Raw genomic sequence first — 15,846 nt, 5'->3', positions numbered from 1 at the left:
TAGCTAATCTACGATACAATAAAAAGCGGCAGTCCTGGAACTGTTGGGTTTGAGAATTGCTTAGAGTTTTTCCCTGCAGAAATGTTCTCTGGGAGGTAGGCTTCTTTCCGTAGTTCAATTCATTGCATGTTTGCATGTGTGTCACTACTAGGGATCTAAAGGGAACTATCCTTTCAGATCTGGAGCATGGACTGGGGGTGATGGTGCCTGGGTCGAGCTCTCTGGGAAAATGCATGTTCTCTCCAGACTTTTGGCCAACCTACGTCGAAAAACTGATGACCGCATAGTCCTTGTATCAAACTACACACAGGTATGCTGAAAAATCTTAATTCGGGTTGGATATAAAAGGTACTTCTATATAATTTGAAAGGGACAGTGCCTAATTTTGGTCATAGAGAATGAAGTGTGAAATGCCCGCACATGGATTTTGAACAGATTCAGCTGCTGGTTGTTACTAGTGATGTTCCTACTGGCCTAAATTTCTATTATGGATGTTGCAAACATTTTTGAATTAGTCTTTACATAAGCTATGTGTTTTGTTATCCTGATTTCTATGAACCATCATATTTTGTGGAATTTTTGCATGTGATACTGGATAAGCTAAAGAACTCCTTACCCTGATTTGTCTATTTGTAACCAAAACGCAACTCTTTTTTTACAAACATCAAGAATTGGATTATGTTTGTTGTTTGATTGTATAAAGTGAACATGATGGTGTGTTGCATATATATAGCAATACAAATCCTATTTAAGTATACAATAATCATAGCCTGCACCTTTTTCACCAGACATTGGATCTTTTCGCTCAACTCTGTCGTGAAAGAAGGTATCCGTTTCTGAGGCTGGATGGATCAACAACAATCAGCAAGAGGCAGAAGCTTGTTAACCAGTTGAACGACCCAACAAAGGTACATGAGCTTATCTATTTGTGCTCTTGTTTCAAACCTGAGTGTACACTTGGTTTGACTTTCGGTTTTGGTAGGATGAGTTTGCATTTCTCTTAAGCAGCAAGGCGGGTGGCTGTGGATTAAATTTAATAGGTGCTAACCGACTTGTTTTGTTCGATCCCGATTGGAATCCTGCCAATGATAAACAAGTAATTACCATCCTAACTTTCCCTTAGGTATGTTTGAAATCAATCTTGAAGAGATGATGGACTGTGCTTTACATGCATTATGTTGATGTCTAAACAGGCTGCGGCTAGAGTTTGGAGAGATGGGCAAAAGAAAAGAGTATATGTCTACAGGTTTCTTAGTACCGGAACTATTGAAGAAAAGGTACTGCATAACAACTAGCCCACTTATCAGAAAAAAAAACACCAACATAACTAGCTTAATCTTTTTCTCAATTGTCCTCGGGGAGTAATTGCTTACCTCAGATTCATATTGGTTTTTCATGTGGTACATTGGTAGGTTTACCAGCGCCAGATGTCAAAAGAAGGGCTTCAAAAAGTTATTCAGCATGAACAGACGGATAACAGCACGAGACAGGTCCTTGATGAAATGTTATATGCTTCATCTATTAGTTATTTTGTGTCTAATGCTTGAATATCAACCACAGAATCTTTGATTTTCCAGGGCAACTTACTTTCTACAGAGGATCTACGAGATTTATTTTCCTTCCATGGGGATGTTAGGTATTTGTTTCTTCGTCTGAATTCAGGAATTGTTTTGCGCCCACTCAGACATGGTTTCTCTATCCACTTTCTGGGGACAGATTTTGCAACTCAAGATTATATGCATTCCAATGGTATATCTCAAAGCGTTTTTCCTGGTAATGTGACTAGGTCTGAAATCCATGAAAAGATGAGCTGCATCAGGTGCCAAAATGATGCCTCTGGTACTGAAAACATGGAAGAAGGAAGTGAGAACGACGTAGATGGAAATGCTTGCCAGATTGACCAAGAAGATATTGGCGGATTTGCAAAAGATGCAGGATGCTATAACTTGTTAAAAAACTCCGAGAGACAGGTCCCTTCTTGTGCTTGTTATTGAGTCCATGCATTATTCTATGTCTGTTTTGAGCTATTTCTTCATCAATTTCACTGTCAGCTGCAAACTCTGCTCATGTCTCTTGCCTTCCAATTAATCTAAAAAGCTATTTCTTTTCCGTGAATATTCTCAGGTGGGCACTCCATTGGAAGAAGATCTAGCTAGCTGGGGTCATCATTTTACCTCAAAATCCGTTCCAGATGCTATACTGCAAGCTTCAGCAGGTGACGAGGTGAGTTGTCTCCGATTTTTTTTCAACCTAATCAATCATAAACTCTAAATCCTCAATGTCTGATTTATTTTACAGACTTTGTGATAACTATTGTCATGGTCTATAAAAAAAACATTGCAGGTTACATTCGTTTTCACAAACCAGGTAGATGGGAAGCTCATTCCCATCGAATCGAATGTTAATCCGAAACTAGTAGTGGAGTCCGAAGAGCACAATCGAAACCAAATTGTAAATAAACGTGCGTTTAACAAACCACAACAAGGACCACGGGAACCGCTGCAGCCTTTATCTCTCAACGATACCTCAAAAAGAGTCAAGTTGTCTACTTATAAGCGTTTACATGGCACTAGCAACATTGATGATGCTCAGATTCAAATGTCTTTACAAAGACCACATCAAGTTTCTGTAAATCATGATGATGATGATTTTGTATGAGATTAAAATTTTGAACCTCGAGGTATTATTATTTTAATTTTGTGGGCATTTTGTATTTTCTCTCGTGAGATTCATTAGACATTTAGACTTAGGGATGTCTAAATGTCACGTGAAATGGTGGAGTATGGAGTCGAGTTAGGGATGTTTAGATGATAAAAAGCAGCCAATATCTGCATGAACTTATGATTACACCAGTCGAAGCCCAAACTTTGAGGAACGGATTTGAAATATAATCCGTTTCAATTTGGTTCTTAAAATACCTGTCTTTGGCATAGTCTTGACCGAACCGGATTGTTTAGATCCATGATAAATATTGGTCTTTCTTCCTCTCAAATGTAGAAAAATTGATATATGAGGTTAGTCATTTTTCTATTGTTTTTTTTTTTGTAGGAGCCGGAAATTAGTGTAGAGTTCTGATATAAAAACAAAACAAAAAGTAAAAACGTAATAATAATTGGACGACGTGTTTGTTTGTCTTTTTGTTGGTGATCAAGGACTTAAGTGTTAAGAAATCAGATATTAGTGAGCTGAAAAGCTAGTTTATTTGTTTAAGTATATAACAAAAATGTAAAGAGTTAATAAGTTTTAAAGGAAGAAGACAGAAGATGTAGAGAAAATTGGGGACAAGAAGACAGCCAAAATAAACTTTAGATACAGCTTACTTATCCACCACAAAAGTCCTCTGATTCTATCTATATGTCTAGATTCCCTTGTCATGCTTTTTATAATTTAAGTTTTTCAAAATTTAAATCCTACTCTAGCTAGTTGATTGGTAATTTAATTAATTCATCTCTAATTGTGTCGATAGAATGTGGAAGTTAAAATACATTTTCACTTAAGAAACTCGATCTGACAAAAACTTGTACGATCTAAAATCTAAATACGCATGCAATTGCACTCTCAAGGAACATGGTTTTTGCAGTTTCCGTAGATAACTTTTCGTACACAACTTTTATATGTCGTCGAGTATACGGTATAAAAGGGCCACGCGTCAAAGCCCTAATTGGAGAAACGTGGGGAAATTCTCATCAGGACTGGAAGTGAAGCACGTGAGGGTCACAACAAGACAAAGGTTAGCAGAGTTTTAGTCAAACCCTAAAATCTGAATCCAGAAAGATAGATTTTACAATTATATGTTGTTTTAAAAAAAAAATATTGTTTTTCTGTTTTGGGATGAGTTGAACATTTACAGCTCAGCCTCACATGGCTCTTTTTGTTCTACAGTGTTTTGTCTGCTCCTTTGCTTCTTCTGTTTGTCTATAAACAATCTATAGTTAAAGAAATTACCAAACCTATGCTTCAGTCTGGATTATTTGAGATAAATAGAATTATTATATTTTCTTCGATTCTTTTAATTTGTATACTCTTTCACTATCTCCTATCTTTTTAATTAGAAGATTTCTGTTATTTCTTACTTCTGTAATTTAATTTTCAGATGCATATGAAAGGTCTGTAGATTTGATAGAATTATTCTTGAGAGAAAGAGAGGGAGAGGAATTAGAGAACACTTGCGAGTGCATAATAGTGCCGATCGAGTACGTGAAGTAGCAGCGGATAGTTAGGCGAAATTTAATCGTATATGAGTTAATAGTATTCATTTATGAATGACCAAATGCAAGAATAAACAAATGTCTCAACAGTTACTTGCGCATTAGCAGTATATCAAAATTAATGCAATTTATAAGATAAGACAGAAATTATAGGGAAACGATGCGGACAAGGTGGACTTATGTCGGTTAATAGAGTTCCACACTTTATATCGAACTAAATCTAGAGAGACAACAGAAGAGTTCATAAAAATGCAATGCAATGAATCTAATCATCTACGTTATGAACGACGACAGATCTACAAACGTTGTGATTTCAATACCACATTGAATTCGTAAACCTTTTTAGAAATAAAAATAATACTCCATAATGATGCCACTTTGTTTTCTTATAATTGATGCCATCTTACGTAATTTCTTTTATTTTATATTTTTGTTCACCCGTATTAACCCACTATTGTCTTGATATCAGTGCAAACTATATATATTCTTTACACTTTCTCTTATATATATAGATATAATAATATATGATATTTAAAATCTTTCAAATATATAATTGTAATATACTGAAAATAAATGGTCTGGGAAGAAATATAAATAAATTATAACGAAGTAGTACAAAATATAACTAAATTGCCAAATGACGTTCGGTTTAGTGAAGAAGATAAATTTATTATCTGATCAAACTGTCGAAATCAGCTTTACACAGTAATTAGAATTAGAGATTGAAAGTTTGAACGTTGAATGCTACTACTCTCTGTCTCTCTCACTATTTCGAAGTTTTTAACAGATTTTGGCTATGTTGCTACTTGCGGTTAAAGAGATTAAGTTAAACTTAAACTTCCACATCCATTTTAGAAAACTGAATTCTATATAAATATTGGTTTCGTGTAGTAATTTCCTTTATTCAAGCCATAGTTTAAGATACCATATTTACGGCGCATTAATGCTTCAATCAATACATAAATGTAAGTATATGCTTATAAACAAAATGTCTTCATTGTCGAAGCTAATTGACTCGTCTTTTTTTTTTTTATCCACGAAAGAGAAGTCAAAACTATAAACTAAATAAACTCAAATTCATTGAATCGGTATTAGCCAGTATTAATCTATATATTACAATATGAATCTGCATTAAGAAAATAAAGAAAAAAAAAATAGTTTAAAGAAAAAGATAAAATCCACATGGATGCCCACCAATCTCATATCTATAAAATGCAAAACATGTGGCTGCATGAAGCTCCCAAAGACTAGCACAAAGGAAGAAACACACACTTACTGAGATAAAGAGTAAATAAGTGTAGAAAGAGAGAGAGAGAGAGATGGCTAATGCTGTAGAACAATCCTCATTGTATTCTTCATCCTTTGTAGACGCAAGAATCTCATTTTCCAATGATTTTGCAGACGGTACTAATCATAGTAGAAGCCAGCTTCAAGAGACAATATCAAGAGCACATGATCAGATGAAGTACAAGGAAGCTCCTGTCTCGTCTGATTTCAAATTCAATGTCGAAAACTTGGGTTTCACTTCTGCGGCTGATGAGATCTTCTTTGGTGGAGTTCTGTTGCCACTAGAGAAAACTACTCAGAGGAAAGTGACGACACTTAGAGAGGAACTTAGTGCTCAAGACTCTGAACGTACCATCTCAAAGGGATCTCGTAATTGGTGGAAGTTAGGTCTCAACAAGTCCAAGAAAGTTCATTCCAACAACATTAACTTCCATCTCCCACACAAATCTCAGGTATAGCATATTTAATTATTGATTAATTGAACAAATGTCGTCTTCTACAGTAATTTCTAACAATTAATATTAAGAAAAAGTGTTTCATACTTACATTGTATGTAATATTTTCTATGTATTTTGGTTTTGCAGAATTGTCTTGCAAGTATATTGGAATCTGATGACTGAAAGATCGGGACAAGGTCAGCTAACAACTACGGCGAACTAGATGTGTAATAGTACTGATAAAAAATATATAATCTCCTATTTTTTATTGTTTTCTTTTTCTTGTTTTTCTTGGAGTGTTCTCTCAAGTCTTTTATGTAGTTTTTTTTCCCTATGATCATCGTTGGCTATATTATATCTCCATTGTATGCAACTGGTTCAGTGACTTCAGTCTAATACTCTTGGTTAACACCCAACTGATAAGCAGTGGCACTACTATCACTATGTCCTCATTTTGGATATATTAGATTTATTAGCCAATTTAGTCTTTAAAAATGAAGAATTCTATACAATTTTTATTATTAATCGACTTAAAAAAAAAATTATACAGTTCCAACAGAAATCTATGCCACTGCAAATTAAAATCTAGCTACTTATTTGACGCCAGAAAAAAAAACAATAAATATGGTCAATATTTTATCAGTGGAAATCTAAATCACAGTCACAAATCGTGTGGCCACGTTTCCAACATAATCCATCCTCCAGACGCCTGATTAGTCAAGTCACACTTGATTTTATGATATTTCATGATTCAAATGAGAAATATACGAAAAAAAGAAAAGACTGACAAGGCTGTTTATATATAGTTTCCTTTGAACAAACTTTGAATAAACAGAAAAAACTGTACACTTTCACTCATTTGGCAAACTTTGCGGAGTACATTTACAATGGAGCAAGATCGGCGAAATTGTTTATGTACAGAGACAAACTGAATGATTTTATAATGCTTTCAAGGCTTTTTAAAAAAAAATTCTATACCAAAATTTATCCCATCTCTATGGCTTATCGATGGGCAAAAGAATGGTTCTGAGCTTTACTCTATTTCAAACCTATATACCTGCAAGACAAATGAAACATGTTGATATTATAAGCACGAGAAACAGATTGGCCACCCTAACAGGTTTACTTAGATCTCAATAAGCTTAGTAGACTTACATGCTATATATGTAAAATGGACCTCACACCAAAATGGACAATCTGTAGCAAACATATTACAACACAGCGCATCAATTGGTTAAAGCCAGGTTTGTTTCTCAAACTGCTAGATGAATATCCGAAATTGCAATAACCAATCTGAGAAGATGTAAGAGTATTAGCCTGACCAGGATTTTACCTGGGTTTTTTTATCGGTGTTGGTCCTGCTTCCTTTGTTTATCGGGGCCTAAGTACTTTTCCATGGATTCCTTTTTATGTTCAGGATCAAGACTGAAAATAGAAAGAATCCACATGAGTCTTTAATACTTTGCAAATAACAGAGTTTCCCAGCCGTATTTCCAAAATTTCTAATATGAACCGACCTATTTCTGATGCCAAGAAGAGCACTATGTACAGCTCTAGCACAAGCTGAAGCAGGTGCTATAGCAGCTGTTGGAACTCCCTGAACAACTGTTGCAAAAGCTGATCCAGCTCCGTCTCCACGTTGATACTTCTTCAAAGGTGTGCGGACTAATGCCGAAGCTGTCTTTCCTATTCCATCACCGATGCTCTCACATGCCTACAAAACCTCCGCAATGTAAATTATATGATACAGGAGCAGAAATGCAGGACATGTATAGCCTTTACACTCACCTTAAGCATGCCTTGCTTAGCATTTCTAGGCTGATTTTGTCTAACATTTGTCTTCGTTTTGCCTTGGGGTTGTGGCAATGATGGTGCACTTGTAAATATATATTCTGCTCTCAATAAAATATCATGAGCCCCAGCTGCCAAGTGAACACCAAGTCCGACAGCTTCCAGTGAGATGCTTCTGAGAAATGCTATAGTACCTGAAAACAGTTTCAGCTCCATAATGCATACTACAGAATAAAACATAATATAAACTGCTGAACATCTTTATTTTAAAAACGGATAGTATCAGAAACATGATCAAGACCTGACAACGTTGATGTGTAATAATTTGGCCACAGCAGCAGATGCCATGCATCTTGCTTATGAGAGGCAATTCTAGTATCAACTATATAAGAAGTATGAAGGTTTCCTAATCATGGTCAGAGGGCTACCAGCTACTGTTATTAACCGTTATTCTAGAGGAATGAGGGTCTAGAAAATATATTAACACCAAAAGCTTTTATGAACAGCTTCAGTTTTGTAAGTGGTTTCAACAGTTGTAATATCATATATGATTCGAACAATGCCTTAATAGTGCACTATAACTAGCTTAGTTTCTGATAACAGAAAGAAACGGAAACTAAAGTTGAGCATTCACCATCTTGGGTTTTCAAGTCTTACCTCTTTGAACTCCCTTCACTAGCCTTCGATCTTTCCTGTAACTTTCAACAGGTGACGAGACAAGCTTGGCAGCAGCAGCATAAAGAGCAGCAAGTGATCTTACTGTTGGGATCCCCTTTAACAGTTGATGAATCTGAAATGCAATTATAGAACATTAAAAAGCTTGTCAGTAAACCTATAAAATGGATGATTATTAATGTGCACACGACAGCAGGCTGTGTGAAACAAACCTGATTCTGAGATACATCTTCCAACCATTCTCCCAGTATGGTTTCACATACATTTCCCCAGCCATAGATTCCAGCAGCATGCACATGTTTGAGCTGTAATTCAATCCCCTGCATTTGTTCCTCTGCGATGAGTAAACGATGCTGAAAAAATCTTGAAGACACAGGTTGGAAATTTTTGTTCTTACCTTCCATGGAACAAGGTTCACAAGCTCTGCATATTTTCCTCCTGTTAGTGCTGCTATGTCAACATGATGGGGACTGTAATCAACTCGAACACTAACAGGCCATATGTCAAATTTCTGCGAAATGAATTTCATTAGTCAGATAATTTAGAAATCATGCCTAGCATACTTCCTTAAAACTTCTAATTACAAGAACACCAAGGTTTTACTTCAGCTGAGTGACATCATATTATAATATCTATATATATATATCCATATATATATATCTATATATATATATATATGTGCGTGTGCCTGTGTGTATAAATATATCGAAACATCATGATTAGCAATCACATTCATCAGATCATGAAAACTCGCCCTATCATTATACATAATTATTACACACGTCCTAGGTGGGTAACACGTGAATGTTTCAACTGCGCCATCATTATAGGTAGAAAGAATCTTTATTAACCTGAAAATATGGAAGAAGCGCTTCTTCTATAATATTATGTCCTCTAACAGAAGTTGACAACGGTGAACCACCTGAGTCTCCAACACAGACAGCAGGCTTTTCCAGGCTGTTAGCTCCAAAAAAGCTGATGAGAAAATCCAGTTGACTTTGATGAAGATGTAACAGTATAGGGAGTAAAGCGATCCGTAACCTGGGAGGAAGCAGTTCATGAGGAAAAGAAAGAAAGGGTATACATATAATGCAGTATTATTAATTAAGCCACTAGCAGAAGGTCCATTTAAGTTATAACGAAACACCAATATCTATCAAAAGAAAAAAAAACATACGTAGCATAGAGAACATAATTCAAGTTTACTAAGAATGCATCTGTAACTTAGTTTAGCCTTACAATTTTCCATCTATTCTGTATGAATATTACTACCTCTATGGAACAATGACCTTAATTATTTAGTATTAACGCAATTGCCTTTTTTCTTTCATACGCATTAAGTTTGACAGTGCAGCTAATCTATAACTAGGCAAATGTTTAATAATTGATAGAGTTGCTGGGAACAAAATGATTATAGTTAGTACAGAAAAAATTGTTGAAATTTTATTGTGCATACACGTAGACCAGTGTAAGTATAACACTGTAAACAATATACAAGATAGCATACCTGTTTTCCTCAAGTGGCGTCTCAGGGTCAGGTCTGACAGCTTTTAATTCCAACTTGAATGCATATGAAGAGGAATCTCTTGGGTGATCTCTTGAGTTGTAATATCCAAGGACCTATAATTCAAGGGAACAAGTTAATTTATCTACCTAAGTTAATTCTAGTATAATCAATCTTATGCTGATAAGAGTCAAAAATCTCAATTACCAATGTCCAAGGTGCAGTGTTGCTTCTATCATAAAGATAAAAATCTTGGACCTTCAGAGATAATTTAGAGGTACATATTCCGCCAATTGGAAAGATTTCATACAGGAACTGCACCCCGGATAATTCCAGCTCAAGGCTCAAAGTTGTATCCCGACCCTTTGTATGTTTAAATTTTCACCTTTTTTTCTAGAATCATGCCAATCAGAGCCAGAGTATATTCTCCATGTGAGGTCAATGTTTTTAAGAAGTATACGTCCAGTAGCTGCAACAGCAGAATAAGATGTCAGGCCAAAAGATGAAAATTCTCCATCAAGAATTTGTTCCTCATGATCTTCCTCAGTTGCTTCTGACACATGGTCTTCTAAAATTCTTAAGGACGCGTCATCATACCACCCAGAATTTCCTCTCCTCAAATCAGTCTCAGGAACGAATTCTCTTTCTGATGAATCCTCTTCTTGAGGTACCTCTGACAATGGACGGAACTCAGACAAACAATAGTTTTCTATTATTTCAGGCAGGCTCTCTCTCTCTAGGAATATTTGACTGCTTTCTGAATCTATTCTAGATGATGACCCACAAAAACTGTGATTAGAAGCTAGTTTCTCAGGAGTAGCAGGTACCCAATCATATGCCTGCCCATGAGAAATTCCATGAGGTGACATATAGATATTCTGACAATCCATAGAGTCAGACTGACATGTAGGATTGACATCAAACTGGAATGCATCTTCATTTATTTCGTCCATCAAACCAATGACCCCAGTTTCATTTCCTGACTCTAATCTCAAGTTTCTCATTTCTCCACTTGAATCGGAGCTACTGAGTCTATCGTTGATATCAAAATCATTCCTAGCGTTTGCCTGCTGAATGCTGTCCCATCGAGTCTGTAGGTGCACAGCTGATTCTTCTAAATCAGGAGCAAGTAACTGTTGGAGCTGGGTGGCCAAGCGAATCAAACCAGAAGTCGTGTCACTGCAAGTTTCAATTAATAAGTGAGATTTTGAACACTCTAACTCCCAAAGGCCATTTTCAGAGTTAGTCCTTAGAGTTGCTTCAATTAGCGCCACATTAGCAACTTTAACATAGCCAGTCTCATGAAGATGCTCTGAACTGTACATTCCATCAAGTTTGCTAAGGTCCAAATCCACAGACAGAAGAAGCCCAAGATCTTGAATCCTGATTGTATAATCACTGCTTATGGAATTAACCAGACTTTTTTTCGAGAGGCTAAAAGAAGATGCTGCTACCAGACAGGCAACCCATGGATCACTTACTTGATGTAAATGATCTGTATTCTCATGGTGAGGTTCATAGCTTAGACCAACATCAACCAAATTCAGAATAAACGAGGAGCCACTAGATGGGCTGGAGTTTCTCTCCTGAGAATTTGTTTCAACTTCAAAAGTGAAAAAAGAAGTAGCCACTTCTATCCAATCCAGGCGTCCTCCTATGGCAGAGAACGTACAGCCCCTGACAGATACAGCTAAATAATCTTCACAAATTCCTGGTTCATGCAAATGCAGAATATCTAAGCCAGCAAACCTTGACGACAATGCATTTGAACCTCCTCCGTTACCGCGCTTGATTGCAGAGTTGTTACATGAGAGTAAGAGCAACTCCTGATCAGGTAGACTTGTGACAGAACCCCATAATGTACCTTCCCCATGGGCTAACCAAAAGAAATCAGCACCAGAGATACTGCCGAGATTTGAGACGGACATAAGATTTACTTTCTGAACCCTTAGGTTGAGCTGAATCCATGATCCAGGAAGCTCAATCTGAAGCTGATTTTTAATGTCCATTTGTGGTTCTGGCCTAACCAAGATGTCAATAGAATCACATTCAACAACGAGAGACGTTTGACACACAACAGATTCCTCTGTTTTGTCAGCTGTATTGGTTGCCATACGTGATAGCCAATTTTTTGCCTCTTCTATGAGATTACAGAATTTGCTGTACTGCCAGCTATCTAAACGGATAGCAAGTGGAAGCAAATGAACATAAAGGCAGAATGAAGAAGCCAAAATTATCTCTTTCCTGGTTCGAGAGTAGATGTCTTCTTGATCTTTGGCCGTAGCAACAGCAGCAAACTCAAGGCCGTTCCCGCAAGACTTACCTGTCTGAATAGATTCTTCCTGCGTAGCCAGCATCTTAGCTCTCTCCACTAACCAAGGGCCACCAATAGGTCTATCTTGCCAAAACATACCAATGGTTGAAAGTTGGTGCCTAGTTCTATTGTTGGTATGCAATATATTATATGCAGAGAATTCCCCCTGCCTCAGGTATGAATTTGTTTCAGAATCTTTACGGTCAGAAGTGACCAAATAGATGCTAGCATCACCAACACTGACGCATATAGAGCGAGTAGCCGATGTAAAGTACATTTCTCCTGGATTTTCTTCTTTACGCCTTTCCTTGTCAGATGGCGGAGATGAAGATAAGTCGATGACAATAAATTGCTCACCAAGCGAGTTACATAACCTTTCTGAATTGCTCTCAAAAGGGAACCACAGAATCACTCGAGCATTCCAAATTGACACACTACCTCGCAAACTTTCTGATTTAGAAGAGGATGCCACCTGATTCCTTTCATGACTAATTATGGGGATAGATTCTGATACATCGTTGAAAAGCTTTACCAACATTTCTACTGAATTAAGGTTCAACCAGAATGTGGTAGGAGGTAAACTCAACGAGAATGAGTTTGATACTCTATGGCTGGATTTGGATGATTGGAACCTGACAATAAACTGAAATCCACTGCCTCCAGCAGCTATAACCAACAATGTCTTGACTGCGAAACCTTTGTTACGAAAGAGGAATCCATCAGAAACTATCTCGCTTAAGCTTTCGGAGTCAGCATGCATATGAGACGAGGCAAAGGGAGGAAGACTAGTCTGAACCTTGGCTTGTAAATCCTTAATCGAACGAGTCTGATATTCAGCATTAGCAGTGTCAACAACATTTCCAGCTTGAAAATAATCGGCGATCTCTATGCTGTTCACTTCACCTTCTAGCCTCATATCACGAGGGCATACCTGTTGACCTTATTGAATGTTTTAAGTAACTCGGGGGCAGATACTAGTGAGGAGATTAAATACAATTCATCAAGGTAATTACCTGAAAAGAGACAGAAATATCTCTGAGTTCTGCACCCAAGTAGTGCATCTGCGTGGAAACATCCTTCCAATTGTCTTCATCTTGGAAAAACAAAACTACCGAAACTCCAGCAAAGAATACTTTACAACTTGTTTCCACATGTTGTTGTTCTGCATATTCAAGAGAATAGTAGATAGCTTGTTACTATAACGACTTACATCGCTTGGCATCACTAGCTAATGGATTGATTTAAGCATAAAACTTGATGGTATATAGGGTAGCAGACTAGCAGTAATAAAATCTAGAAAAAACAAGAAATAACCTAAGATTTCTAAACAAGATTAACACCGGTATAAGAAAGCTTACATATATTTGGTGATAATACATACCAATATGTTCAATGCACAATTTTAAACAAATTCAAGAAAATATTCTTACCAGAAGGAAGAAGCAAAGACCCAGAAGCAAGGCTAGATGCAGCATTGATTGCTGTGAAGACAGAAGATGTCCAATTCCACATTCCTTGGCTTCCAAAAGCTGATTGGTAACTCCTCATTGCATCAAAACATTCAAAAAACTGGTCCACACTGTAGGAAACAAGAAGAGATAACACAAATACGTCAATTCAGTTAGATAAACCTAAAGGTAAAGTCATATCCAGATTGTGATGAAAGATTAAAAACAAAAAAAAGTCAAGTAAAAAAAAATACAATATCTCTGAATGACTTGAGAAAAAAAGAAATATTATGGTAGAGACATCCTTTATACCTTGCCCCAATATCTACTTCTCCATCCACTTCTTTCTTGCTGAAAGAAGATGGAAACCAATCGGGTATAAACTGTAAGTCAGGTGTAGTATCAGGCTCTAATTCTTGGCCACCTGACGAGGATAATGTAGCTGGAGGCGTTACCATTACATTAGTAGGTATTGTAGGTGAATCCGTAAATGGATCAGAACGAGAAACTGAGGGGCAACCATCCGATCCGAAACTTGTGAAAGCCTTCCACAATTGTAAGAACCATCTAATTGTAGACGGTTGAAATCGTAGTTCAACAGGATCAATACAAATATCAGCATCCACCTTGCGAATATCTAAAGAACCATTCTTCCAGGGTATACTAAAATTCAAACTCCCTGAAAAGCCACCTCCTTCGCCTGTCATGATCAAAGTCACCCCAGTAGATGGGTTTTTACCACAAGTTTTGTCATCATCATCACCACCCATATTTAAAAGCTCTACAACAGCTCCTTGAAACTTCACACAGTTTGCAAGTCGATTAATACCGAGGATGTTATCAGGAGAAACTTCATTAGCCGAAACATGGTCCTCTGAAATTCCACATTCTATTTCTGTCATTCTAAGTACCAATGTTGGCCGAGGACCAGCTTCTCTCTGATCGTTGCCAAAGTCAGAATCAAATGCTATGATCAGATTCTTAATTTTGACATGAAAACTTGTAAGAAACCATTTCACTATCTTGGCAACCGTCTTAACGCCTTCATGGACATCAATAGAAGCAGATTTTGCAGCGTTCACCAACATCTCATTGTCATGCTTTCCTAGTTCAAGACGAATATTCTGTGAATCTTCTCTGTTAGAGGCAGAGGTGGTTGCTTCATTTGAAGATGACGCATTACTTTCCAAACGTGGTGCGAGAACGAGCTCAAGCTCATCAACCTCAACTTGACAACCATTAGTCTTCCAAGGCATTTTGACTAACAAAGATCCAATTGAGCCTTCCTTTATGAGCAGGGGAGCATCAAACTGAATTCAAAGAAATAAAAAAATTGGTTCCTTTTATATATTTTCAACAAATTGATAAGAAAACCAAAGTATGAATTCCAAAACAATCTAATCACAAACCCCATAAACATATCTCAAGATACAATAATGGAGCTACAACTCTATTAATTCGCTCGAAACCAGTACTCTAGCATTCATCAACTGCAAACGGTCTTTTGATCATCAGGAACTAAACCACTAACAATGAACTAAAGCTCCCTGGATTGAACTACAACTACACCATCCTCAACATTAAACTGTCTTCTACTTCAGAGCCAAAAATTCCAAAATTCCATAATCTAAAAAGCAAAAAAAAACACAAAAGGGGAGAGAAGAGGGCAAAAAAAACCTTGTCGTTCAAATAGTCAACGTTGATGGCAAGATCGCAGAGCTGAATAGAGCCATCACGAAGCTGGATATCGAGTTGATCAAGGTCGATGTCACCAAGTATGAGTTTACCCAATTTCTTCTTCAACAGGAATTTGACAACCCTTTTCACCGCCCACCTCGAGAAAGCTTCCTCCGCTGATTTAGCAATGTTCCAAGGAAACACCATCTTTGTTTTTGTTTCCCCTGCGGACGTTTAGTCCAACAAGACCTTTTTTTTAATTTTTGTTTGGGGATTTTGATAGAAATTTTTTGATTAGGGTTTCTCTGGGGATGGTGACATCAAGTTTTGCGTCTCGTGATTGATTGGGGAGAGAATTAAGAGAGAAGGAAGCAAAAGTTTTTGGAGTAAAAGAGACTTTGGCCGTCGTCGTCGTCGTCTCTCTCTCTCTTTACGGTTTTTGCTTTTCCGTGTGGAGGAATCAGTTTCGTCTCTTCTCTCCCTATCTCTTTCTCGTGTTTTATTA

The 15,846-nt window shown here is 37.0% G+C and overlaps 3 protein-coding genes across 4 annotated transcripts in view; 2 read left to right on the top strand and 1 right to left on the bottom strand.

Moving 5' to 3' along the window:
• LOC104748318 (protein CHROMATIN REMODELING 25) overlaps positions 1 to 2,695 on the top strand; it is an 8,449-nt gene extending 5,754 nt beyond the window's left edge. The window contains exons 14-21 of the mRNA XM_019237158.1: positions 789 to 908; positions 983 to 1,096; positions 1,194 to 1,277; positions 1,413 to 1,490; positions 1,578 to 1,636; positions 1,787 to 1,970; positions 2,125 to 2,223; positions 2,344 to 2,695. Coding sequence (XP_019092703.1) covers positions 789 to 908; positions 983 to 1,096; positions 1,194 to 1,277; positions 1,413 to 1,490; positions 1,578 to 1,636; positions 1,787 to 1,970; positions 2,125 to 2,223; positions 2,344 to 2,658 — 1,053 coding nt within the window. The 3' untranslated portion in view covers positions 2,659 to 2,695. The remainder of the gene's footprint in view (positions 1 to 788; positions 909 to 982; positions 1,097 to 1,193; positions 1,278 to 1,412; positions 1,491 to 1,577; positions 1,637 to 1,786; positions 1,971 to 2,124; positions 2,224 to 2,343) is intronic.
• The window catches only part of LOC104746305, a 17,025-nt gene extending 10,677 nt beyond the window's left edge, over positions 1 to 6,348 (top strand). The window contains exons 3-4 of one of the 2 annotated variants that reach the window (XM_019237159.1): positions 5,514 to 5,947; positions 6,080 to 6,348. In XM_019237159.1, coding sequence (XP_019092704.1) covers positions 5,528 to 5,947; positions 6,080 to 6,115 — 456 coding nt within the window. In that variant the 5' untranslated portion in view covers positions 5,514 to 5,527 and the 3' untranslated portion in view covers positions 6,116 to 6,348. Of the gene's footprint in view, positions 1 to 5,430; positions 5,948 to 6,079 lie in introns of those variants that run through there. The other variant, XM_010467750.2, reaches the window with a different exon arrangement.
• LOC104746304 (autophagy-related protein 2-like) lies at positions 6,761 to 15,799 on the bottom strand. Its single transcript, XM_019237284.1, is given in 16 exon segments — positions 6,761 to 6,989; positions 7,088 to 7,129; positions 7,266 to 7,357; positions 7,450 to 7,646; positions 7,721 to 7,917; positions 8,381 to 8,513; positions 8,611 to 8,718; positions 8,796 to 8,909; positions 9,250 to 9,439; positions 9,906 to 10,018; positions 10,110 to 10,282; positions 10,285 to 13,147; positions 13,230 to 13,378; positions 13,647 to 13,795; positions 13,977 to 14,974; positions 15,342 to 15,799. Coding segments are annotated over 14 exon segments (5,673 nt in total). The 5' UTR covers positions 15,549 to 15,799; the 3' UTR covers positions 6,761 to 6,989; positions 7,088 to 7,129; positions 7,266 to 7,275.

The sequence above is a fragment of the Camelina sativa genome, chromosome 15, assembly GCF_000633955.1.
Source record: "Camelina sativa cultivar DH55 chromosome 15, Cs, whole genome shotgun sequence".
In the NCBI taxonomy this organism is placed as follows: domain Eukaryota; kingdom Viridiplantae; phylum Streptophyta; class Magnoliopsida; order Brassicales; family Brassicaceae; genus Camelina; species Camelina sativa.
Note: the sequence above shows the minus strand (reverse complement) of the source record. Positions and strands in the feature narration are given on the sequence as shown.